The sequence below is a fragment of the Micromys minutus genome (genome assembly GCF_963924665.1).
Source record: "Micromys minutus genome assembly, chromosome: 23".
In the NCBI taxonomy this organism is placed as follows: domain Eukaryota; kingdom Metazoa; phylum Chordata; class Mammalia; order Rodentia; family Muridae; genus Micromys; species Micromys minutus.
In genome coordinates, this window is record NC_137958.1 from 31532711 (window position 1) to 31560660 (window position 27950).

Here is a 27950-nt window from a genome sequence, read left to right on the forward strand (position 1 = left end):
TGGGTGTTGAATGTACAAATTTTTATGATTTGGTAGGCTCAGGACTTGCCAGTTTTATATATTTCTGTTCCACATCTGTTCATCAGTGAAAGGGTATGCTGATTTGCAATCGTGTTTACAGACTTCTGTATTATTGAAAAATTTCAAAAAAAAAAAAAAAACCACATTGCAAATACTGTAGAGATTTTTATACCATTTTCTGAAGCTATTCATGATGTGTAAATTGTGGCTGATTTGTATTCAGGCTAGCACTTGTTACTAGTTTTCTAACTTTAATGGCACTCAGGAAGTAAAATTAAGTATCTTTGTCTCTAACTTTTTCTGTTGAAAAAAAAATATAACACAAAGAAATTTTTTAAAAGCAAATAATAAAAAAACTAACTGTGCACTGCCCATTACACTTCCCAGCTCCTCAACCATGGGCCACATTTGTTTCCTGTGTCCTCTCTGTCTCTGCGCCTCTTGTCTTCTCGATCTCTGTGCTATTTACATGTCTGTACTATTTTAAAACAAAAGTTTTAGAGACATTGGATAGAGTAGCTCAGTGGTAAAACACTGGCTGGGTGAGTCCCTGGGTTTGATTCCCACCAAAACACACACACACACACACACACACACACACACACACACACACACTCACACACTATGTAAACAGAGGATGTGTGAGACAGTGTGCTAATTGATTAGGCTTTATCTGAGGACAAACAACATTCTTTTACACAACCCAAATACCTGACTCACATACTTTCAGGTCAAAAAATCTCATATTAGAAACTAATACCAAGTCTGTATTTGTTTTTGTAATTTCTTCAAACACGGCTTTTTTTTTTTATTGTCCCAAGAAATAAAATACCTGATTCAATAAAGTTCATTCACTTGTTGCATTTATTTTCTTGTTTCTGTGGGTTCTCCCCCCTAAAATGTTGCTCCCCCCTCACTACCCCACCCTGCTTTCTCATAATATTGAAAAAATTTCAAGTCTAGGTTACTGGCAAACCTTCTGTTTGTTTTCAGATGTGCATAATTAGGGTCGATTTTACAGGCTCATTTCACAAAATCATTAAAGGTTTTCAGAAGCACGTGTACCAACAACTGAAACAAATTCTCATCTGGGGCTATTAGTTAGTCAGACTAAGATACTGGCGTTGCAGCCAGGCGCCAGATGTTTTTGTTGAGGAGAAAACATAAAGAGAATTAAGAGCTTTTTAAATCTTAACACTTTCACTCTGGTCTTGTAAGAAATAATTGTGACATTTCATGCTCGGAAATGTGTCACAGGAGTCTTTCTTCTTATCGACACTACGCACAGCGGAAGGGACCTGCTTACGTATCTCCAGTGTAAAGGACCTGAGAACTCAGTGAGAGCCTGGGAGGATATTTTGAAGTTTGAAATGATCCCTGTATAAATAGAACGGGTCAGCATAACTTTGGGATAAAATTAGCCGGCAGTGTGTGGACTCTCCAGCCTTGCCTGTGTGCTGGGTGCTGCTCTCCTGATAAATCACTGCTCAGCTCGCTTCCACAGGGCGCCGAGGATGGAAGGCATCACTGCCCCTATCAGCAAAGCTGGAGCTGCCAAGTTAGTTAAGAAAGATTTCCTGGAGGCTTTAAAAACAAATGACTTTGGAAAACTGAAGGCTATTTTAATCGAGAGGCAAATAGATGTGGATACAGTGTTTGAAGTCGAAGATGAGAACATGGTTTTGGCATCTTACAAACAAGGTAAAAGAATTGTGGAGGTGTAATTGTGAAATTGATATGAAACGGATTTTTAGGTCAGTAGGTCAGCTTTTGTCTTTAAAGCAGTCGTTCTTCTTGTTTAAGTGTTGGTTTGGCCATTATTTCTCATTTTTAAAGTCTTCTGTCTCTTTTAAAATCAAAATGCATCTGGGCTGTTTTTCATAGCTACACACAGATTTTTTTCTTTTGGGTCTGTGTATTTCTATTTATTGCTCTTTTCCATTCTTGTGCCTGGAATTTGGGTGGCCAGCTAGTTGTATTTGTCACGCACGGTGTGTGTGGGACTTTCCCTTGTGACTGTGGTGGTACAGAATAAAGAAGGCGTCTCTCGGCTCTGCTTAAACACTGCTGCGGTCTACGTGTGACAGTGTGGCTATCGGGGTCAGGCTGCCGAGCAGCCACTTAACAGATACATCATCTCTATGTCAGTGTGAATGAGAAAGGGGACCTTCGTTCCCATTTAGAGAGTTAATGAATGGGGAAGGATGTGCCATAGGCTCTTTCAAGCTCTGCATCAGTTTAATGGGTTTCAGTGCAGGAACAAAAGATGAACTCTAAATAACACAAAGTTAACTTTGATTTTTCTTTTCTGCTCGGCTACAATCATAGAGCAGATAAAAAATTAGTTAAAAATCGGAATCTCTGCTTTGTCCAAATTAAAAGAAAGAAAGAAAAGAAATAGGAAAACAAAAATTATAACAAAATTCTTTAGTTCCCTCCACCCCCCAGAACTCCTATTTAATAAATCAGTACTAGATTAACACACTCATGCTGATTTCTCAAATCAACTAGCTAAGAGGGGAAACTTAAATAGTTCAACCCTTTGGAGAGCACACTGCGAAGAAAAACTCTGTTCACCTTCCCTACTGCCTAGAGAAAACATGTGGGAAAGTCTTGTGAATGGGGAGGAGGGAGAACTTGTTTAAGTTAAAATATAAATCTGTTTTCTGTTCATAAGAAATCATTAGGGTCACCAATTTCCAGACACAAAAGCTAATAGGAGTTATTTTTACCTAATTCTCTGTCATTTCTGAAATAAGTATGGATTAGTTGAGGCAGTTACTGGGCTTTTTGATTTGTGTTTCATGATAAGTTGTCATTGCTGTTTTGTCTGAAAAATGATGAAGTCTTTTTTTTCTCACAAAGTTGAAGAGAGTCTGTTGAAAGCCAAATTATATGCTATACAATTAGCTAACTTGCACCTTATAACTTTATTTTTAGATTCGATCTGGATGCTAAATATATTTTAAAGAAACTTCTATGTGTGCCATACATAACAGGACTCACATTCAAGCCAGTAGCTAATCTATTTGATATTGAGTAGCAAATACCATCTTTTTTTTTTTTTTTATCTCCCAGGCAGGTAAACTCTACAGACAGGCACAAAGTCTCAGAAGTTCTGAGACGGAACTCAGAGGTGTGGGCTCTTGGTGAGCAGTCACTGTTTTCTGTTATCTCTTGGGTATCATAATCCCCAAATGAGAAGAAACTGTGTTTTAAATTCTTCTCAAAATGAGCTAATTCCTATGGTCCATGTGGAACTAACTTTTTTATTTATGCTAATGATTGTTTTATTCAGGTTATGAGATGTGGCTTTCAATTAAGGGCAGGCATTTAAACTGTCTCCAAAAGCAAAATATGTAGGTGGTGTTCATCTGGAAATAACAGGGCTATGGGTTTGTATCTTCAGGGCTGTCCAGAAAAATCAGTGCTTGTACACAGTATGTATAGAAATAACTTTTCTCCCCATTTATCATGAATATGTAGTTGTGAGCCTGGGGTAAAAATGCCACTTTCTCAAAAGTTACTTGAAACTTTTTCCTAGGTGCCTGGAGGCTTAATAGCAGCTCTTTCACTGTTAAGAAGATCGGAGACACTGAATAGAACCCTAGTCTCTGGTCCACTAAAGTAGATCTAAGTAGTGATATCAGTGACTTACCTCACAAAGAAATTCTCAGAACAGTGTGAGACTGAGCGCCCTACAACTGGGTAGCTAATTAGTCAGTCAGCCCCTTCTGGGGTTTGTCTAAGGGAAGGGAGTAGCCCCCTTTGTGGCCTTGAAGGACATGTTTCTAAGGATTACTGTTTCTGAGACTTATTATTATTATTATTATTATTATTATTAAGTAAAGGCAGACTTTTGGGATTGTTGAAAGGCTATATTTTACTCTTTGATTTTTTTTTTTTTTTTTTAAGTGCACGGAAAGGCTGTAACTCCTAAAAACTGATTGGGGAAAGTTCACAAAACACTCCTGTGCATTTTGATTGATTTTTATAAAAAGAGGTGAAGATGCTTCATCATTCACATCCACTCTCTGAAAGGGGATGTAGCTGTCTAATCTCAAAGTGTGGTTTTCTTCTGCTCAGTTTGCATGTGATAAATGAAACAAAGTATAATGTTGGCAACAGTTAATGGTCACCTTGAAACTTTCTTGTGTAACTGATAATGTGAGTGTATGCAACAGTTGGTTATCTATCCTCCGAACTCCACCCTTAAACAATCTCGGTTTCCTTTAAGGCACCTCACATCCTTCACATTTCAAGAAGCAGTTGGATTTGTTACTAAATACGCTCCATCCTAGGGAAGGTCAATATCCGTGTGTATTGGAAAGGTAACGCAGAATTCCGCTGGCAAAGAAATCAACTTAGAAAATAAATATCCCCAGACTCTAATCTAAAATTGCATCAAGCGCACCAGTAATGGAAACACACACACCCTCCCCTCCACCTCCACTAAGCTAGCGAGCATTTTGTAAGGAGTAGAGAGAGCAGAGATACTGGGTTAGACACCTCCTTCCCCCTTCTTGTTCTGGAAACTTCCGCCAGCGAAGGCAACCGTTGAAGGAGACTGTACAGTAGGTTCCAGTGTGTGCCAGGGGTTTCCCAGCACTGAACTCTAATTCTTAAGGGTAGCGCTCACTCCCCACATTCTGTTATTTTTAGCTTTATTAGGAAATCTTCAGATTAAAATAAAACTACAGGTTTCTTAATTTTAAAAGTCCACCCTTCCCGATTTGTAAAGCTAACAAGGCATGCTGGTCTGTATTTTCAATAACTCCCAGGGAATGGTAAGCAGAGACTGGGGTTGGGGTGGGGGTGGGGTAAAAACATAGAAATATAAGTGAAATACCATCCACTGAACACTTACTTTATTTTTATTTCTAGCTAATGAGCCACACCATGTCCTGGCTCAGAAGACAATTTGTGGGAGCAGTTCTCTCCTTTTACCATAGGTCATGGGGCTACAACTTAGGTGTTCAAGCTTGGTAGCAAGCCCCAACTCAGCCATCTTGGTAGCCCAGACAAGTGCTTAAAAATCACAGGGACACAAGAAATCAGAAATACTGAGTTTTAAGCTCCCAGATGCAACTAATAGTTGAATGGTTAAAGGGAAGTTGTGACGGAGTTTATTCTGAGACAAAGAGAAAATATTTAGGGTAAAGTCAAAGAGAGGAGAAGCCTCCAAGGCTTTCTTTTCATCTTCATTATGACTCCCACTGTAGCCTATGTACCATAACCATGGGTGGACATCTTCAAGGCTGTTTTTAACGCTTTCCCCAGCTATAGACATTGGTTCTTTCACAGATCTATGAGTTTTGGCTCCCTAATGAAGTAAGCAGAGTATCAGACTTCTAGTAGAAAGCTCCCTAGTTACCAAGGTTACTGAACACCCTTTATTTATCAGTGTACTCTGCCTTGAGTACTTCATTTATGGCCCACAGCTTCTTCTGGCCCCTTGCACAGTAGTCATATTTTTAATAAAATTAAGCAATGAATAATTTCACTTGAAGACTTTCTGGCAAATACTCTAACTTCATAAGGAGGAGCTGATACCAAAACATCCTCCTCCTTCTTCTCCTTCTCCTCCTTCTCTCTCTCTCTCTCTCTCTCTTTTTTTCTCTCCTTTTTCTTCTATTACTGGCTGGGGATGGGGTGGGGACTTACCCTTTTCTGGTTGCTGAAAGAGTTTCTCTCTTTAAAACTTTGCTTTTCAAGCTTGGTTCTCTCTCCTATCTTTCTCTAGGGAGCCTTTTGAGAATTATCCTCAGAATGTTAGCTATTAAAATAGTAGCCTAAAATTGTGCTTGGGTCTATAATCTTTCAAGGCTGTGTAAACACAGGGACACGGGCCCAGCGACTGGCTGCTAATCCAGCCAGAGCAGCGTGTGCAAACTTTGGCTGCGGCTAGAGGTTTCTCCGGGTGTGGGGCTGGTTTTCCTTTGATAACATTAGCCCGATAACTGCTGGGGAGCTGAGCTTAGCTTTAGTTTAGCCAGAGATGTTTATCTTTTCCAAATGATGGAGCAAAACCAATGCCCCCTTTCAAAGATGGGCTGCAACCCTCCCTCTCTTCACCAGGTCCCTTGAGTAAGGGGTTTTCTATCCAGCCTTGCAGTCTTATGACATCAGTCTCGAATTTATATGAAACACGCGAAAGTGTACACGCAGGGGTACACATAGCTCTGCAGAGGGTTTGCTAGGCTGAAACTTGTAAAGTTTCTTTGGAACTGTCAGCTGTGTGTGGTGAACTGCAGGTCAGATGTAGCTTCTGACAGATGTGGGGGAGATTGGAGTTTGAGAGTTTAAATAGGTTTTGTTGTTACTTTTAAAGTTTCTCTTACAGGTATATATGATACACTAAAACATATCCTCCTCTGTCCTCACCTCATTCTTCCTATTGTCTCTTGTTTCTCTTCCCATTATTCTCTCTTGTTCTCTTGAGAAGTTCATTTCTACTTCAGTTAGTCTGTGTGTGCACGCTCGGGAATGCACACACACACACACACACACACACACACACACACGGATATACACTATATGGCATCTAGGTGTTGTTAAGAGGCAGAAAAACATATTACCTTTCTGTGGCTGGCTTACTGTGATCATTTTCAGTCACATCTATTTCCTGCAAGCAATATAACTCTATTCCCTTTTATAGCTGAAAGAAAGCTCCACGGTGCCTAAAAAAATATTAGCACATTTTCCTTATCTGTTCTGCATTTGGCACAAGTTAGCCTATCACAGAGACACGTGTACACCCATGCTTATGCATAACTCAGTACGCATGCTATGGGTGAGTTATGGAGCCAATGCAAGTGTCAACACACAAACTTAGAGTTCCACCTCTGCTGCTAGTGTTTAGATGAACATGGTTGTGTCCCGTGATACTATGTATCCCCTGTGGAGGCTCTTGCCTGAATACAGACACAATGTGATGTACTCCAGGTAAACAGCAGGAGCAGATGATATATCCTGGTGTGAAGGAGAACAGCAACCGACCAGGAATACCCTGAATGCTACACATCTCTGTGTGTATGGCTTGGGCTGGGGGGAAGCAGGTGCTAGAATGGGGTTTGTGCATAGAAAGCAGCCTTGCTTCTGTCTCAGCCTCTATTCTATTAAGCCCATCGCTGAAGCCAAGCATTTTTGGAACCCGTGTGACACGGGAGTTTGAGTGGTTTTTCCCAGAAGGAGGCGGCATCTACCTTATCACCCCCCACCTCCGGAACTCCCACACACACTAGGGTTCCAGCTTCCTTTTCCTTTTCAGCCTTCTCTCTGTACAACCTGAGCACACAGTCCAGAGCACACAGTGACAGCTGGACTGTGTAGGGGCGCACAGAGCTGTACCTTCCAAAGGTAATTATTAAGGGCAAGTAAGTTATATGTCCTCTCTCTCCCTCTCTGTCTCTCTCCCCCTCCCTCCCTCCCTCCCTCCCTCCCTCCCTCCCTCCCTCCCTCTCTCTCTCTCTCTCTCCCTCCCTCCCTCCCTCTCTTCCTCTCTCTTTGTGTGTGTGCAGGTACATGTGCATGAGAAAATTCTGGCCTTTTGATATATTAACATCAGCAATAACACATTGATTAGCATACCGCATCCTTGCTTCCAGAAGCTCACATGACCTCAGATCTTGTGCTCTGTGAGGCTCAGCGTGCTTGTTCCTTATTTACTAAAGGACCTGGGCTCCAGCCCCATTTTTAGGATGGTCTCTTGGCTGAAGAGTGATCTTTTCCCTGCTCAGTGCAGTTAGCTTTCTTCTTTGGCTGCAGGCTGAGTTATCCAGACCCTCATTCAGAGTCTGCAGTCAGCCCTCTAGGGGCAGCAGCTAAGGTATACTCTTCTCTCCCAAATACACGGGTGCTGTGGAAAAGAGGTGGGCTTTAGAAAGAGTTCCATTTTAGCCTTGGTGACATTCCAAGATCCTGTGGTCTGTGAGCCTGGCTCCCTCTTACCAGCTACGATTACAAGAAACACAGATGAAACTGAGTTTTGAAAGCCAAGGATGACTGACTGGTCCATGTAATAAATGTTAAAGGAAAATTCCTTTGGTGCTGCTGGAGATTTAGGAAGGGGAAACACTCAACAAACCCATTTTCATTCCAGCAACATGGCGTGTTACAGGTGTACCCAGGAGCATCTTCCCTTATTGGTAATCTCTATCATAGTCCTGGAACTAAACCTGTCCCATCACCACAAAGACACAGATGGAAACCCTGAATGACAGTAGTCCGTGAGATGGGACTAAAGCAGGAGATCTGTGGCTCTAGCAGGCTGAGAAAGTGGTACCCTTGTCCTCTGGAAAGTCAGAGACTTGGGCAGGATGATCTGCCCTCCAGAGCCAGCATCCTGTATTTCCTGGATTTTACATCAGAACACGGCGTTTCCTTCATCGGCTTTCTGCTCTCTCTTCCAGGGCCACGTTTCCCCCTGTGCAGTTGCAGGCACAAGTTTTCAATAAGTTGCAGCAAGAAAGAGTTGTTGGAGTGCATATGGCAAAGATAATAATAATTAGTCACAAGTAGGCAGAGTGCGCTTTGGTTTTTGGGTTCAGAACCAGCTCCATCCTGTGCAGACAGGGAAGCTGTCATTGCGAATTGCTTGCTGAGGAGCGTGGAGTACAGAAAGATGGGGTGCTCTGGGTCCAGGGGAGCACGCCTGCTGTCCCACTACCAGAGAAGCTGAGGATGGAGTAGGACTGCTGTGAGCTCAAGGCCTGTCTGGGCTATACAGAGAGACTCTGTTTCAAAGAGCTGGATTAGAAGAAGGAAGGCAGAACATTTGAAACAGTGAGAATGATTTATCTAAGATCTTCTCCTTACTAATTTGTGCTTAGCCAATGGGCAAAACTGTATGGGAACAAGAATCTAGGGGCAGTAGAGACTGTAAGACATACAAAAAGCCTGACCTACATCAGTCCTCAGACAAAGGGTCTGGGAGACTCATCAGCTGCCAGTGACAAACTCCTGATCCATCTTTAATTCAATCTTGTAATTGTGACCCAAGTAAAACACCTTGTCAAAAATCCTCACAGAGCGGGAAGGAACACTTGGCCCAATTAGTAAATCCCTCTTCCTTTTCTTCTTCAGGGTATTGGCTGCCCAGTTATAAGCTGAAGTCCTCCTGGGCCACAGGCCTGCACCTCTCGGTGTTGCTTGGTCATGTGGAGTGCCTGATGGTTCTCCTGGACCACAATGCTACCATCAACTGCCGGCCCAACGGGAAGACCCCTCTGCACGTGGCTTGTGAAATAGCCAACCTGGAATGCGTGAAGATTCTCTGTGACCGTGGGGCAAAGCTCAACTGTTACTCCCTGAGCGGGCATACTGCTCTACACTTCTGTACCACTCCGGACTCCATCCTCTGTGCCAAGCAGTTGGTGTCCAGAGGTAAGGCTTGCTGGGTGGCTAATGTTGGCTTTCATACATACGTGGCTTGTTGTGTCTGTTCATGCACACATGATTTGGGGACTTTGTCATCCTGCCTTGCCCCAAGCGACGTGATAGGCATTCCAGCACCTTTAACCTGATTCACAATGAAAATCAGCTTATACACAAGTATTTCTTTTTTTGGGGGGGGGAGGGAGGTATGGTTATATGTTGTGTGTGTTTCCCACTGAGGTCATTCAGTGACTATCTTTTTTTTAAAAGCTTTATTAATTTATTATATATAAGTACATTGTAGCTGTCTTCAGACACACCAGAAGAGGGCATCAGATCCCATTACAGATGGCTGTGAGCCACCATGTGGTTGCTGGGATTTGAACTCAGGCCCTCTGGAAGAGCAGTCAGTGCTCATAACCCCTGAGCCATCTCTCCAGCCCACTCAGTGACTATCTTAATTGAAATCTCAATACTTAAGTATAAAAATGTATTAAATTTTAGTTACTTAATGTGTTGATTTAACTCTCATTATGCATCAGGTAATGTAGTAACAAAGAGAAGCCAGCTCCCACACTCAACTTAAATGTATTTATAGATGTAACATATATATATATATATATGTATATATGAATACATGTATGTGTATATATTTCATATTAACAAAACAGTAACAAAATAAATCTTAATTATAAAAGTGGAGACGTGTTACCAAGGAGAAGATATCATCTCTGTTAAGAGTGAACTATTACGAAATGTTATAGCTTTTTCCGGGTCAATTAGTTGTTTTAGTTGCCAAATAATATTCCACATCGCTGTGCTGTGCAATTTACACGGGTCTCAGTCAAGAGCTTGCCGACTTTGGAGCACCGTGACGGTTAGTACTTGCGTGTCAATTCCTGTGGCTGGACACAGTTTTATTTCCTGCTAATAAATGTCTAGCGGCGAGCAGATGAGACGGACAGACACCCTACTTCCCAAAGGGCCTGTAACCACCTTTTAAGTTCCTCCAGCCATGTGTGAAAACACCCGCTGTTTGCTATTCTTGCCAAAATTGATCATGTTAAAATATTTTACTTTATTTTCAAGTAAAGGTTATTTTACTTTAAGGGCAAAAAAAAAAAAAAAAAAAAAAAAAAAGTTAGCTCTCTCATAAGTGTGTAGCAGTGTATCACGGTGGTGCCAGGGGAGTGTCCCTTCTGGATGCTGTGCATGTCATCAGGTAATATTTGACAGCCGAGGAAGATCTGTTTATGTTTTTTGTTATGTTTTTTGCCCCTTTCTCATGAATGAGCTGCTGGATGCTTGGTTGTTCTGGATGCAGGATGCGTGAGTAGTTTGCCTTCACATGATCTGTAGTTTGTATGTAATGATGTTCTCTCTCTCTCTCTCTCTCTCTCTCTCTCTCTCTCTCTCTCTCCCCACCCCCCATGAGAAAGTAGCACTTGGGAGACTGAGACAGGAGGATGACAGTTTTCAGACCAGTTCAGGCTATACAATCAATGAGAAATTATCTGAAAAACAAAAGAAGTAATAACACACACACATACACACACACACACACACACACACATACACACACACACACACACACACACACACACACACACACACACACACAATGAATCTCCACAAAGACATGATAAATGATTTTAGGTGACTAAAGTGTACGGAGAACGGGATGCACTGATGGAGAGGCTGGGGTCCTGAGCCTGCTTCTGGTAACTCGGGATTAAGAAAGAGGTGTGTTTAAGAAGCAGGGACTAGTCTGTTACAGGGAAAGCTATCAAGATTAAATGAGATACTCCTTAAATCCGATGAAAAGTTAATACCAACGAAACAAAACAACAAAACAAAAACCGGTTTGATGGCATAGTGTGGAAGCCAGATTAGACTGGGAGGGTGTAAATGGACCTTTTGAAGTGAATGTGCTAAGAACTGTTGAAAGATGTTTGCCCGGTGCAAGAATGGCCTGATTGTGATGGTGGGGGAGGCTGCAGGGCTAAAGGTGACTGCAGGGAGGCCAAGGGGAAATGGCAGACAATGGGCACTACAGAGTTACTTTAGTAATCTTTCAAGGATCCAGGTTTCCAAAGTTGAGGTGGCATAAAATCTGTGGATGACATGACACTGTCTCCATTTTTAATAAGATTATTTCTAACACCAGAGTTGATTTGGTGATGATAATGTGAGGCCATTCGAATCTGAGGAATCCCCCCTCAGCTATTTGTCGGCAAAGTCACTGGCTAAAAGTGAGAGTAAGGAAGAGTACAAAAATAGTTTAATCAAGAACTGGAGAAGGACTACGGAGTTCTAAAAGACATGCCCATCAGCATGGCTGATCCCTGAGGGGGGAGGGGAAGGAAGGGGGAGAAGGCAAAGAGATTGTGGGGGGGGTCTTCGAGGGTTAGACTGAGAGTGAGAGACAGAGAGAGCAAGAGAGACAGAGACAGAGAGATATAGGCAGAGAGAGAGAGAGTGGGAAAGACAGAAAGAGACATGTGTAGAGACACAGAAAGACAGACAGGGACAGAGAGACACAGAGAGAAAGAGAGAGAGAAGGAAAGAGAGAGACAGAGAGGCAGAGACAGAGAGACAGAGAGGCAGAGGCAGAGAGGCAGAGAACACTCACACATATAGACAGAGAAAGAGTAAGAGACAGAGACAGATAGAGATAGAGAGACAGAAAGGAAGAGTCAGGGAGGCAGAGAACACACACATATATAGACAGAGACGGTAAGAGAGAGATAGACAGAGACTGAGAGAGAGACAGAGACAGAGACAGAGAGGGGTGAACAAATCAATGTTACCAGCTCTCTCACCTCCTATGAGCTGGAGACCCTCACATTTTATATTCACTTCCTTCCTCATGTTAGATTGAGTTTAGATTTTGTTCATATTTTAAAGAGTTTAAACTTTAGATTTTGTTTCATAAGAAATGACAGATCTGTTGTTCTGTTAGCTGGAACAGTAGGATGACAAGGGCACCCTGGGCCACATACGCTGTGCTCTAACAGCTCTCACACACTCCTTTCCTGTTTTTAAACCTCTCAAATTTCATACATGTATACCACGGAACATGACGGCCAACCATCATATGTTCCTCTCCTAACCCCCTCCCCCTTACTCCTCCTGTAACTAGCCTTTATGTCTTTTCCCCTTTCTTTTAAGAATAATCCATTAAGTTCACTTAGTGCTTCCCGTATAAGCGTGGGTGTGGAGCCATCTACTGGCGATGGGCTGCCTAGCACTGCGGGGAGAACTTGTCTCTCTTCAACTGCAGATGGCTGGCTCCTTGGCTGCGGCAAGGCTTCCTCTCACACACTCTTAAAGCATGCACACTGGGGGGCCGGGGGCTGGGGAGGTGGGGGTGGGATCTTGACTACTCACTCACGCCATCTTTAACTCAGGAATTCCATTTCTGGGTTTCATTTTGGACAGGAAGACATTTGATCCAGGGCATTAATTTATTCCCAAATTAAATGGTAGCTATCCCCTCCAAACAAGGCCTACTACTATTCAGAGAGTTGGAGACAACAGAAATGCCAGGCTGGACTCACTCAGCATGAGTTTAGGACTGGGCTTGGTAGTTTCCTGTGGGTCTTCAGAATAATGTGGCAGTCATACAGATTGTAAACTGTATGCCTGAACTTCCAAACATCACATATTATATATACATGCATTTCCACTTACATGTGTGTGTATATATGTACAAATATGTGTATCAGAAAATAATATGTAAGTTATTTATCAAACATTACTGTTAGCTAATCTCTAACACCATCTAAATAAGTTTTTGTAATCTTTGTTTATAGTGTGTGTATGTGTGTGTGTATGTGTGTGTGTGTGTGTGTGTGTGTGCCATATGGTTAATGTATGGAATTCAGAGAGCAACATTTTAGGCCTCAGTTGCCTCCTTCCATCATGTGGGCTTATCATGAACCTGTTGAACCATCTCTCTGGCTCGAAAATAATTTTTTTAAAGGCACACTATCTATAAGTTAAGACCCTTCGTTTTAGGATTAATTTTTTTTAAAGATAGGGTCTCACTTAAGCCGGGCTATCCTCTGACTTGTTATGGAATCCAGGAAAGCCTTGAACTTCCATTTCCGCGGCTTCTACCATCCCAGTTCTGAACTTACGGGTGTGTGGGCTTATGCAGTGCTGGGCAAGGGACTGAGCAACAACCCCAGCAAACAGGAATCATTAGAAACACAAAATTGCCAGTGAAATGATTGGGTAGCTTATTTTTCCTTTGCTGTCATTTCGTCGGAGGAAGGAAAAGCAGGTATGTGCTCGTGGGCCAGTCTTCCGGTCTAGAGGTTCCAGTCTTCCGGTCTAGAGGTTCCAGTCTTCTGGTCTAGAGGTTCCAGAAGAGTCTAAGGTTAATTTTCAGGCCTTTCTGGGCATCTTTGCATCCTCGCCTCGGGGGTTGGGGGGGTGCAGTACTTGCTAAACAGTCCTTGGTCAGAGGAGCCCTGAGTACATGGCTGTACCCTCTACCATCGAATTAGTACAAACTGTTGTAGTCACAGCCAATGATGGGGAGATTCTGGTTGGTCTCACACCCCTGTCACTAGGGAATTTGGGTGATGGCTGAATTCTGTCTTGCTGGAATTATGTTGTAGGTAGGCATATTGGGGAAGAAGTCACACACATGTCTTCCTGACTGGACAGGGGGATGGAGACCGCATGCAGGCAAGAAAAACAACCCAGTCTAACGTGAACCTCGGGACCAGAGAAGTCCATTAGGGAAGAGCCAATACCATGGCAACTGAAAACCAATGTAATTTCATTTGCTATTTAATGGGCTCTTTGTGGGAAAGTGCTCTTTGTGGAAAAGGCTAATTGAGTCCAAAAAATTGCATGCAATTTTCTCTTAAGGGATTTGTCCTGTTTTTTTCACTGTTGTAGAGCTGGCTTTGTCCCACGCTGGATTGTGCCTGCTATTTTTCTGTTTGCCTTTCTACTTAAATGTCGCCTTCTTCTGGCCTTTGTTTCCTTTGGTATTAGTATAATGGTGTTCCTTGGTTGAGAGGGCTTATTTACCTCAGCGAAAATGTCCATTCTTTGCTTTCTGCATTTCCCTATGAATAAAGAGAGTCAGGTCAGGTTTGGCTGCCTCCTAAGCTGCGCATTATTTCTATCCGTCCCCTTTCCTAAGAGGAAAATGAACACTGCTTGCTTTGGGCCACGTGAAGCAAATCCCAACAGTAGGAGGAAAAACTGTTACCTGAGGATAGCTATCAAAATTCAAATGGCTTCTAACAGAATGTTGCATGAGGGACAATGTAAAAGAAGACCCTGCCTTTGAAAAGATCTCCTTTTGCTCCTGAGGGTCACAGTAACACCAGTCACCTACTCCCTGACCAAGGAGGCCTTCATTTTAATAAGGAAGCCTTCACATACCTGCAGGACAGCCCCCTCTCTCCCCACCTGCCATCCATCTCTTTACCCCTTGTGCTGTGCACTGCGATAGCACAAATCTGGCATTTCATCCATTTGCAGGCAGCCCACTCCAAAGATGCTTGCCCCTTCTGTAGTCTTGCAAGCCTACCCAGGCCAATTAAATTTCATTTTTTTAATTTAAGTTGATGTTATTTGTTAAAATAATCTTTTAAAGGAAACAATGTGTCACTATTTTAAAAATAAAGCCAGAAGGGAGAAACAGAAACAATAAATCATAGGCGATGACTTTCATGACCACCACCTGCTCAGACATCTTCCCCTATCAGATGGCAGAGAATATCTCTAAATTGCCTTGTCTTCTGGATGCTGCCTTCTTTTACCTTGTCTCCTTACAGAATGAGAGAACTGAAATAAGTTGGGGGGGGGGGAGTCCTATCGCACCTCCATCAGACAGCAGCTTCTCAAGCCCCACCGGATCCTTTCTGCAGGATCACCGCACACTGTGTAAGCCACAGCCTTCAGCAGGGCCATGTACAGTTGATAGTCCCCCATTGGTGGGATGCTAGAGCCCCCTCTTCAGACTACTTTCTCCACATCACTTCAACTCTGTCCTGGAGGTTTCAATATAAATAGAAAAGAGGAATAAATATTGTATGAGGAGCAGAGAAAAGGGTGGAAATTGCCACCATTTCCTACAATTATGTTTATCTACATAAAAAATGAAACCTTAGAAAAAGCCACCGTCAAATGGTTAGGACTAATAATTGAGCTTCAGTTAGTCTGCTGCTTGAATGATTCTACCAACAAGTCAGTTAAGCCGTTAGAAGGTGTAGTGTTAAGAAGATGATTTATATGGCTAGAGAAATGGCTCAGTGTTTAAGAGCACTGGTTGCTAGTCCCAGAGGTCCTGAGTTCAGTTCCCAGCAACCACATTGTTGCTCACAACTGTCTGGAATGGGATCCGACGAGACCCTCTTCTGGTGTGTCTGAAGACAACAACAGTGTACTCACAAATAAAAGGCAAATAAAAAGATGATTTATAAGATCACAAGCAATTGAGGAAATCCAGAAGAAGCATGTAATACAGGAGATGAGGTAATATCCTACTAGAAAAATATTAAGATATCATATTCAAGGTTCATTATGAAAAGTGCAGTACCCATTTTCCCCCTTAGAGGCAACTGCTTTTACATCTCTAGTTTGGTTAGCCTAGTGTTTGCTGCCAAACAAGTCCCACTTACCTATGTATAACAACAGAGAAGATGGAAAAGTGTATGTTCTGTGACAATAAAAATTATAGTGGCATTATTAGGACATGTGTCCTTTTCCTCTTTGGGGGCATCATTTGACACCTACCCACACTAGGTCCTTTCCAGTCCCCAGGTTCCCAATGCCTTAAACATTATAACCACAAAGCTTCCCACAAACTAGCAGAACAATGTCATCATATTCTTTTGTATGTTTGTTTTGCTTATATTTCTATGACTGGCTGATATTTTAAGCCTAATTTCTTTGCTACAACTTGCATTAGTTTTGTTTGTTTGTTTAATTAAAATATTTAACCTCAGTGAATCCTTAAATCAACACCATGTTTAGGGATGGGGGGAGTCTTCTCCAGATTTTATGTCTAGTTCCTGGGAAACTCTGTCACCCTGGGGATCGTTCCTTGACATCCCTGTCTTCCTCCTCTCTTTAGGTCAGATTCCTACCTCTCCAAATCATGCTATATATATATATTTTCTTTTTTTTCTTTTTAGCTTGTTGCTTTTTGAGCTGACCAAATCCTTAAGGAGAGCTCCGAGTAGTCACCTTGGAGATGATAAACACCACTCAGTGTGTTTGCTGCTTTTTGATTGACAGAGAAGCTGGGATTCATAATTATTTCTTTCTAGCATCATAAAAGCATTCCTCCACAGCCTCTGTTTTTCAAGATGTAGCTGGCAAATCTGAAGCCTTTCAGCCTTTACTCATGACCTATGGTGCTCTTTCCTGGAGCATTTAGGGGTTCCTTCCCACCCTTGCTCTGAAAGTTCACAAAGGTCTGCCAGCTGCGTTTGTTTACATCTGCTTTCCTGGGTCCTTCAAATCTCTGCAATTCTTCTCTGACCATTTTGAGTGTTTTTGTGCACGAATTCTTTCCTGCTTTTTAATGTTCCCTTTTGTGAATTTCTGTCATTTGAATATTAGTGCCCTGGCTTTACTCTTGTGCCTGCCTTCTGCTGATTTCCTGCCCTGTATAGCGTTTACCTTTGTGCTTGCTTTCTGGGTTGTCTTAGAATCCTTGGCTGCCTCCTTATATGTAAAACGGAATGACTGAATTCCAAGTCAAATTTTTAAATTATTAGCTTCAATCATTCTATGGGATTTGGCTAGATTCGTCATTTGATTTTCCCCCCCCTGGTTAGATTCTCTAAAGAAAAAAATATAACTGTCTCCTTCCTAGAGGCTCGAGGTAGAATTGTCAGTATTCTAGGTGATGGGTCGCAGGTAGTACAACGATAGTAAATCTACCTGCACTCTGGGATATTACCCTCTCCCTTTTACGGCCTGAAATCTGCTCCTGCCTGAGCCTTGAAAATAGCCTTCCATTCTCAAATCCATTTTCTACGAGTACCATTATAGCTGCATGTTATGTTCCATATTCCCATCAGACACTGTGAGACTCTCGCAGGACATTTAGGGTTTCTTTCTTTCTTTTTTTAAAATCATACTTATCTTTGCTTATGTCTTTACGTTTCATAAGGACAGCTCTTTTCCTCAGCATAGTTAAATGCACAGTAGTACTTTTGCATGTTGAATGTCAAGTCTGTATTAAACCTTCAACCCAAAACAAGGGCTAGTGCTTGAGGGAACAGTGCACTTAACACCTTGCCAGTATCAGCGCTGGAAAAGTTGTGTTCAATGTTCAGCTTTTTGGATTCATTTCTCTCCCATGAGAATTAACTTGCCAGAGAGAGAAGTCAGATACATTCAGTGTTACTGGGAGATTCAGTGAGTTGGGGATTAGAAGATCTCTGTTGGTTCGGTGTCATGGATGGTGTTAAATATTGCAAACACTGAGACACAGAAACAGAAAAGATATTGATGATTAAAAGCGAGGTGAGCAAAACTTTTAAAAAGTATTATGAAAGGTAGGCAAGAGAGGGAAGCTTCTTTTTTAATGTTACACCTGAACATAGACAAACAAACAAAATTGATGGAAATTCTATTCAGTGTTCAAAAGCTGAAGACAAGAAAGAAGGGGTTGGGGGGATAATTTATGGTGTAAGGTATCCGACAAGTTTAGGCAGTATGGTCGAGAGAAGGCAATAAGATTGCCTCTGGAGAGGAAAACCCCACTTCTTTCATGATTTAGATAGAGTGAAAGGGGGTGGGAGGATGGAGACTTTGTTATATGAGTTGTCAGGGTCTGAAGAAGTCTCCATTTGCAGGGCATTTTCTACGTAAATCAAGTCATAAAGAGATCTGGTCATGATAAGGATTAAAGACTGGGAGAAAGACATTTGAGATGATGATTATAGAGAATGGGAAATAAGTCAGGGAGACAAATGCTGGGCCACATGGAGGGGCCAGCTAAACTTCCCTGCTGACCTCTGTGATGGGACCAGTCTTGTTCTGAAGATGTTATAGCAACCATGAGGTTCTTGCTATGCAGCTTTTAGCTGTTTGGGGGCAGGTACTGACACTGTGCCTCAGTCCCTAAGGATTGCTGTTACTCCTAGCAGGAGCTGTGACAAAAATGGAGGGAACTGAAAGTTTTGGCAGCAGAAAGAATGGAATGGTAGGACATAAAATTATCTGTAGGGGATGGGATGAAAGTAAGGAACTTCTAAGGGAGAAAGAAACTGTAGAAAGAAGATCCTGCAAGTTCCTCGGATGGCAGGAACCAACAGTAAGCAAGCAAGATGTAAAGAGAGAAGGTTATGTCAGAGATTTGGACGTGTGAGTTGGTGATTGTCTGACACCAACCAGTTTTAAGACATGGTTCAATCCATGCTTGACACTGAGTAGGCGTCAGAAGGGAGGGAAAGACACAGAAGAAAATGGGGTCTAAAGTCTGAGAGACCAGGCAGGGTATTTGGTAGTCTGTTGGTGTATTTATTTGACACCCAAAAGGATGACAGGCATTTATGTACAGAAGAAAAAAAAATGTGACTCAGGTGTCTAAATCTAGAGAAGCTGATGGGGAGATAAATGTATTTAGGAAGGAGGTTAGGTAGCTAAAGAAGCAAAGCCCTGAAGAAGCAAGGATGCTCTTCTTATTTATTCCCCCCCCCAAGGGAATTAGGGAATAATTGGAAACAGCAACTGGGAGTTAAATGTATGAAAAAGAACACCCAGCCCTCTACTGCAGGCCAGAGCTAAGCATCCTATATTCCTTGTTTGAGCTTGAAACAGAGCAAAGCTAGCTTGGTCGCCATGGTGACCAACGCCATGTCTCCGGGCTCATTAATCCTGTGTTCCAAACTAAGCACTTAGCAGTAGCTTCTGAATAAATGCAACAAGGCTCTGCATACTGAAAAGGGCACATTCATGTTAAGCAGGGGAAAAAGGTTTTCAATTTCATTCATTAAACTTGAGTAAATAATTTAATATCTTTGTGTGCCAGTCCTCCAAGCTAATGAATAAGGATAAATGCTTAATGGAAAAAGCTCACTTAATAAAGTTAACAGCATCAGCTTTACACATAAAAGAAATTGATGTTGCCAGCATATATGCGCACAGAGGAGAGAATGGGAAGGAAAATGACATATATTAAGCATGCACGGTATGGAAATGTCAGGTGCTTTAGAATAAAATGTCTCATTCAATCCTTTGGCGACTGTGTGAAGTGCACATCATTTTCCTCATCTCACAGATGAGGAATCAGACACTCAGAGAAGTTAAAAGAGGTTCACCTGGCTTGTCTTCTCTGAGCAGGCTCAGAGGCAGCTGTCTGCGTCCGGTCCACGTTGGTCCTACTGAGTATCGCTGCAAACCGTCTGCAGCTCTCCCTTCTCAGACAGTGGTCCAATTAAAGAGTTCGACAAAAACTTTGTGCTTCCTAGACATGATCTGAGAAGGGTAACTATTATATCTGAGTTCCATTAGCTTGAAAAAAAGTCAACCACCTCCTTGAGGTGTGTTTGATGGTAGTTAAGTAGAGTAAGCACTTAATTAATACACACACACACACACACACACACACACACACACACACACACACACACCAGTTGATGTGCCTTTGGTTACCTCAAAGCAATCATTTATCCCCACTTCACCAAGTCCTAGCACACAGAAGGTCTAGTTTTCTAAGCAGACAACCCTAAGGGAAAGCAATTCTATCCTTCTGAATAGGAGAATGCCTTCTTTTGGGTTTTCTGACTTGCTGTAACAATACAAGGAGGTGGAGGGAAGTGATTGAAGATGTTATATTAAAAATCCATTTATCCATTTTCTTAAAATTAAACTCTGTAATTAAAAACACCTCTCTGATCAATTTCCAAATTACTGCCTCCGGCAAGGAGGAATTACAAGATATTAAGTCACAAAAACAGCTGGGTGCAAGGGGACGCTTCCAGCCAGGAGATACCGGAAGATACTAAGCAACGGAAGCAGCCTGTGGCCAAGTCCCTGCCTCTAAACTCACCGCTACTGTGCTGCATCTTTTGAAGTTGTACTCTTTAAAAGTCCAGTTGCCAATTATTTTTACCTACGAGACTATTCCAGAATATTTCCTTAAACACAAATTGTGAGATGTCCGGCCTTTTCAAAAATCCTCCCATGAGCAAACATGTTTCCTTCTCCAGAGACTTCCTTGAGTCTAGGTCCCCTCCCCCCAAAAGCCATTACAGCTTCCTTCCTAAGCATTCAGACTGGCCATGTTATACTTTGTTTTAGAGCTAGAAGCATCTACAACTGGAAATTAAAGGTTGACATTTCCTCGGGTCTGAATGGCTTTATTTTTTTTTTCCCCATCTGCACTTCTGTAATTTTTTTTTTCTTCCTTAGAGAAGCCTGCATCTCATTATCCTGTGAACATTTTAAACACCATTTAGCAAAAAGATATTAGATTTGGAAACAGACAGGCAGTGTTTTCTTTGTAACCGCAAGGAATGACTTGCAGAAGATTATCTAAACAATTCCATTAGGTGCTCAAGGGCTCAGATTCAGAGCAAACAGTTAGATCGACAAGACCCGGAGACTCTCATCTCGGCTTTTTACTAATCTAAGTGAGAAATATCACAAGGATAGAAAATGGCCAAAGTTCTAGGCATGGGCCAGCTTCCAATATCTTTCTACTCACTAGAAGGCCCACGGGAACTGAAGAAAAGCAGACGCTTGCCTTTTCTGAGACAAAACACCCCCCAGCAGTGAGAAGAGTTCTTAGCCAGTACTGCCAAGAAACACAGTATCCTTGACTTTTGTTGACTGTGGCTTTAGGATTTTGGTGACTCCCTTCAAACCCTTTTCCAATGAACAGGGCCAGACTTAAGGTACTGGGTAGAAGTAGAAAGCGAGTCTGCTCCCTGTGAGCAAGGTCGAGTCACAGTAGAGGAGGGCAGAACCCTGGGGAATGGCAGGATGGACTTCACAATAATGGTAAGACATCCAGCTATGATGGCCCATGCCTGCAGTGCCAGTGCTTGGGGGATGGTTATGAGGAAGGATGCTGAGTTCTAGGCCAGGCTGGGCTATGGAGCACAGCTTTGCCAAAAAGAGAAAGACAAAGCTTGCCGTACATGGTGCTTTCTTGCACACCTGGAATTTTGTCTATATTCCCCTTAACTTTCAAAACTCTGACATGAGGTCAGCCATATTCCCTCCATCTACTCACTGATCTGTGAGCTAAGGGCTGATTCCTGATGGTAGGAATCAGTGACCTCAATGCAGAGTACCTATGCTGACCACTAGGTGGTGATGTCTCACCTATGCTAGTGAGAGTAGCTGAGTCTTGAGACCTCTTTGGACTTTGCTGTTGCCCTGTTCAAAGAAACTTTGTCTCCACTGTAACCTGAATGTCAGTCAGCGAACATGAATTCTCCGGTGATTCTGATAAGGGAAAAGCAGTTCGGTAGCACGCCGTCCTTTGCTAAAATTTCTGGTTGGATCAGGGTGGGCAGTGGGTACACAGCTGTCTTGGTTGTGAAAAATCTAAACCCTGAAAAGCAACTCCTAGAAATCTAAGTTCTGTGGCAGGGTTTCCTGAGTTAAAATTCCAACGTGTATTCGATAGTTGTGTGCAACGTCTTTGCTTCTGTCTAGAAATGCATTCTCCAAAGTCCACTGTATTATTCAGTTAGCAGGTATGGTACAGAGGAAGGATCACTAATCAAATAATCCCGGGAAGGCTCTTGTTAAAGCAGACAGCTTCCCTGCAATCTTGTGCATGCTAACACGGGCCTGTACGAAGTTGCCCAGAACACACATCTTTATCTAATCATAGAGTTCTGTTCAATATACCACACAGTATTAATATGTCAGAGAACAGAATTTGGGAAATGCTGGTCAGAGGGAGAGAGAGGGAGATATTAAGCAGATTTTCGATGAGGCAGTGGTTTCAGAAACACACTAGATACTGCTTCTATACTAATGGACCCATTGCCTCTGAGAAGGAAACCCACGGTTATTCAGCCGATTCCTTCTCATGGGATGCTTTCTGCCACCTCAATTCCTTCTCATGGGATGCTTTCTGCCACCTCAGTGCCAGCTCCTGTGTCTTCATACCGTATCAGCACCCGGTCCTGTATCAGTGGGGACATGGGGACATGGGCACTCAACTCCATCTCTACAATGGGACCATGTGTCCTCTGACACTGAAACCAAACACAGCAGAATCGTGTCCTTGGGTAAAGTAAGAGGTCTATATTCTGTTTTGTTTTCCAAATTCATAGCAATGTTTTTTTTTTTTTTTTTTTTAATCTCCTCTGGATTAGCCTCTTTTTTTTTCAGTTGAATGGCAATAATAGTTTTCATTTCTACAGAAATGCATTTCAACTGTTTCGGGTGAAGATTCGGTCTCACTTCATGTGCCCCGCAAGATGAATCCAACACTGTGTAATAGCAGTCCATTTTCCATGAGTCGGAGCCGGGGCCGTGCACTCTTATCTATGGTGACTTGGCTAAATTTTAATCAGTGGGGTTTGGAATTAAACAAGATAAAAGAAAATGAAGTAAACATAAGCGCGTCGAGCGCAGTCAGCGCCCTCGTCTTGTTTTCCGGCTGCACATCTAGAACAATATCCTTTCTTTCGGGTTCAGTAACTTTAGAATAAACAAAATGATAAATAAACATAGGCTGTTTGAAAAACATCTGCCTCCCAGGGGGAACGAGAGGCAATATTGTGAGGAAGCGGGCAGATAAGCCTCCATACGAAAGATATGCCCCAGGGGTTTCAGGGAGCTCCTTTGTTATCTCTGCTTCCCGTTTTTATGTGGCCCAGGAAAGAACACCGCACTAGGACCTCGGGTAGGATGTCTTCTCTGAGAAGAGGCCACTGTGAAGGAACATGGTCAGTATGAAGCTGAGCTGACGGACAAGTTCTTTGCCTCAGGGGCTGCGTCTCTTTCCCTTTTCTGTAGCCAAGTGTTAGTGTGTAGCTACAGGGTTTGCAGTCTAAACTTAAATATGGCCGTGCCTGTCCGTTCCCGTGATATCAATACCATCCAAGGGTGTTCACTAGAGATTTTCCAGCCTGACCCTCCTCCTGGACATCCAGAACCCTCTATTCCACTCTGTAAAAGGCATCACCCTAGATATTTGATAATGATCATAACTAATGTCAAATGATGGTCTCATTTTTGCAGTTGCTCACAGGGAAACACCCAATAGGCATCTTTGATTCCTAGCTTTCACTGAGTGTGCCTTACATCCAACTATGATCCTTGTGAGCGCCACTAAAATCTCTCCCTTCTGGGACCTCTTCAGATTACAGCGTTCATGGCAAACCAACTCCAAGCAACAGCCTTTACTCCTGAATGCAACACCAGATATCCAATAACGCCTTTGCTTTCTTGCTTCTGCTTCCTGCTACCCAGCCAACCACAGACAAGGATGCATGTGACTGGTTCATCAACATGTGTTTCCTGGTCCCTCACCCCTTCTTCCCTCAGTTACTTTCTACTCTCCCTCTGTCTCGCCGGTATCAGCTTTCTATATTTTATTTTTTAAAGATTTATTTATTTATTTTATATGAGTACACTGCAGCTCTCTTCAGACACAGCGGAAGAGGGCATCAGATCCCATTACAGATGAGTGTGAGCCACCATGTGGTTGCTGGGAATTGAACTGGGACCTCTGGAAGAGCAATCAGTGCTCTTAACCACTCAGCCTTTCTCCATCCCCTGTGCTGGCCTTCTTTATGTTCTGTGAGCATTAAAAAAACAAAAGAAAACAAAACAAAAAGACAAAAGCAAAACAAACTAACAAACAAAACTTTTTTTTTTTTTTGTTAACTCAGAACTTTAACCTTATGGTTTTTTTGTTGAGTGTCTTTTACCATGAACTTACATGTTTACTTCCTTGCCATAACACAACCCCAGACACCCATGACAGGAATAAACCAACAATGACAACAACAAAGAAACAAAACTACAAACAACCCAATCACTACTACCACCACCACCAACAAAAACTTTTTTCTTTTCTTTTTTTTTCCTTCCTTCCTTCCTTTCTTTCTCTTTCTTCACCACCCTCCCCCCCCCGTTCCTTCCTTCCTTATTTTCTTCCTTCCTTCTTTTCTTTTATTTTTCTGAAGGGGGATTTCTCTGTGTATTCCTGGCTGTCCTCAAACTCGCAGAGATCTGCTTGCCTCTGCTTACTGAGAGCTGAGATTAAAATCATGCGCTACCAGTGGCTTGCAAGTGGCCATGTTTCTGTGCAGAATAACTCCAAGGATATGTAAAGTCTTCCTAAATTCATATCTAGATCAAAATAAACTCCAAAGGAAGCAAGTGTTCAATACCTCCTGGGGGGAAAGAAAAAAGGCTAAATTATAATTCATGTGGATAGTTATAGGACCTTGATGTACAGATAGACCATTGTAATGCAAAGACAAAGAAAAAAAACAATAAAACAACCCACAAGAAAAAAAATAACTAAAGTCATTATTACCGTATTTAGGAGAAATAAAACTTAAATGGATAAAAAAATCTCATTGGGATAATATACTCATGTATCTTTATTGGAGAGAGTGCTCACAAAAATGCAAATGACTCAAAGTTCTATATGCGAAGAAGACTAGTTGGACAATTAATCAAAGAAAATATTTTAATAGTTAATAATTATAAAGTGACTACCTGAATACATTCAAAATTTTAAGAAATCATATTTTTGACTTTCTCAATTAGCATAAAAATTTAAAAATGCGTAACACACTGATAGGGGAAATAACTACTTCACTCTACCAAGGAGATAAATATAAATGTGATTCATAAAGATGCTGAACACATCAGACATCTCTGGTTTATAATTCTGTTTTTAGGAGTTTATTATTTCAAAGAAGCAATACTAAAACATAAACCTCCTTATTAGTAGTAGTGTTAATTATAAAACCAAAATTCTGAAAAAAAGAGTCCCGTGCAGCCAATAGTAAGGCACACTTGCTTCATGGAATATTATTTAATTATTTTAAATAGTGTTTAAAGTCACAGTTTAATAGCATAATTATAACGAGAGCAAACTTAAGAAGGAATACAAGTATCAAACCACATCGAACTTACTCAAAATTTAGGGGGGAAAAACCCATTAAAATGTACTGAGCGGTCCCTGTGTATGTACCAGATTGATTGCAATGAACTGGACACAAAGCATCATTCCTGATGACGGTGTGGCTTGAGGAGGAACTTCACATCTCAGGTGACATATCAGCTGGTCCAGAAGCATGAATTTACTCTCTTTTAATGAAACCGAAGCTATGGGGCGCAGCTGCCATATTCACAGGAGTCTGAGAAGCCCCCACGAACAATCTGTTACTGAAAGAAAGAACAAACTGGGGATAATTTATGCTGAGAGACAGAGCCAGCCAAAGGAACAGAGCAGGGAGCATCACAACTGGAATGCTGGGTGAAGGGAGCAAACCAGCAATATCTCCTTCCAGTTCTTGTGTTCAAACTTAGAAAAGGAGGCCAAGCCGTCTGGTCAAGAGTTCTACATACAAGTGTTAAGACTAAAGGGAGTGAGGACTCACCCACCTTACTATGGCTCGATGAAATTTTAAGCGAGAAGAGAATAGGAGAGCAGGGAACTCTTCTACAACAAGAAATGTTTGTTTTCACACCAGGACATGGTGGTGCATGCCTTTAATCCCAGCGCCCAGAAGGCAGAGGTAACCTGGGCTACCTGAGACCCTGTCTCAGAAGAGAAAGAGAGCAAGAGGGAAAGGTGGTGTTTGCATTCTTAACTGGGATAAGATGATAATAATGTTGAAGCTGTGCAATTGTATTTTTAGATATCATATTGCATTTATTATATTATGAGCTTGAGTTGAATTTCTCAAAACAAGACAAAATAAAAAAACAAAACAAAACAAACGTCAGCGTGTGAAAATGCCGGGCAACAGCGTTAATGCAGATGCCATCACTAATACCAATGAAGCCATTCTGGAGAGGAATGGACCCCTTGCAGAATGTGCAGGGCTCTTCCTTATAAAGTCACAGACAAAGAAATGTGGAGCTAGAGATGAAGACGGTGACTTTCTAGAAGCAAAGTGCCACCGAGGCTCAGTAGCCAGCACCAAGGCTGAGACGAATTGTCTTTCAGAGACTCCAGAGCACACTGGCCAGCCCTGCAAGCACCAGGGTTTCAGAACGTCCTCCTCCTTGCTTCAGGAAGACTAGATACTAATACATTGTATCTTCCCGCTAAAACCCACTCCTGAGAGTTCTCCCCAAGTGCCTCTGAGCTCAACTTTCTTGAAGAAATCACAAGAATCTCAAATTTAAAAAAAAAAAAAGCACCATAAGTTCTTTTGGAAAGCTCTTGTGGAGAAAAAAAAAATCAGGTATAAAAGTGAGATGTTTCAGCTCAGAAAAGGTGCCCTGTCGTGCATTCAGTTATCCTAAGAGGTCAAAGGTCAAGAATAGAAGTCTAAGTTCATTTAAAAAAAAAAAAAAAAAAAAAAAGAAGCCCAAAGGCTGTGGTTCCCTCTAAGTTTGACTGTAAAATTTTCATCCTGACTCTTTGATTCTTTTTCTTACTGGAAACTCTCCAGCAGCTGAAATGACCCTGCACATGGCTTCCAGAAAGGCATCTGTATGCATCCCATCTCATTTAGGAGCAGAAACCTGACCAGAAAGGAGACCTCCCCCAGAACCCTTCCGGGTCAGAATACTGATGAGCACGGGCCCAGAAAGGGTGGCTTTGATTATAATTCTGTCTCCTGCAACTGAGAAGACAGTATCTGCTAAACCATAACCGGAGAAACCTCAACGGAGAGTTGATTTCCTACCCAGACACTGCTTGTGGGGGAGTTTCCTTCTTTAAATGTATTCTGCATAACCATGGGATGCTGTAAATAAGGCCAAGAAGCAGTTATCCAAGGGAGAAAGCTGATTTTAAAATGCAATGGCATCTCTGCTACATCTGGTTTTCATATAACAAGCAATATAAAATTTCCTGCAGGAAAATAATAATGAGGTAGAATAGCATACTAATAAGAGGTTTATTTTTTCAAACCAGCCTGCCTGCTTGTACATTTCTGCTTGTATGCTCAGTACCTTGGTGTACTTAGTGTGCACATTGTTAACCCAGGGTTGACTTTCTCCAACTATAAAATTAGGGGGAAAAAAAGTGCATCTACTGCAGAGTTGCTGAGAGATTCCATGAGGTTCTGCATGAAATACATTTAGGTTATGATGTGGTACATTGTGCAACTCCACATTAACATTGATGATGATGATGAAGAAGAAGAAACATAAGAAGAAGCAGAAGAAGAAGAAGAAGAAGAAGAAGAAGAAGAAGAAGAAGAAGAAGAAGAAGAAGAAGAAGATGATGATGATGATGATAATGATGATGATGGTTAGTCTCTTTGGAGGACCGATGAAATTTTCCAGTAGAATTACTTATGATGCTGACCTTTCGGAGTCATTTGGTCTGCCCCTTTAAATTAGACAAAGAAGGAAATTTCTAGTTTTTCAGGTTGCTAATTCAAACATTTAATATTTCT

At 41.9% G+C, this 27950-nt stretch overlaps 1 protein-coding gene across 1 annotated transcript in view; it reads left to right on the plus strand.

The window, feature by feature from the left end:
• Nucleotides 1-1488: 1488 nt before the first annotated feature.
• Nucleotides 1489-27950, plus strand: part of ASB4 (ankyrin repeat and SOCS box containing 4) — a 37820-nt gene continuing 11358 nt past the window's right edge. The window contains exons 1-2 of the mRNA XM_080936061.1: nucleotides 1489-1722; nucleotides 9106-9405. Of these exons, the coding sequence (XP_080792187.1) occupies nucleotides 1536-1722; nucleotides 9106-9405 (487 nt within the window). The 5' untranslated portion in view covers nucleotides 1489-1535. The remainder of the gene's footprint in view (nucleotides 1723-9105; nucleotides 9406-27950) is intronic.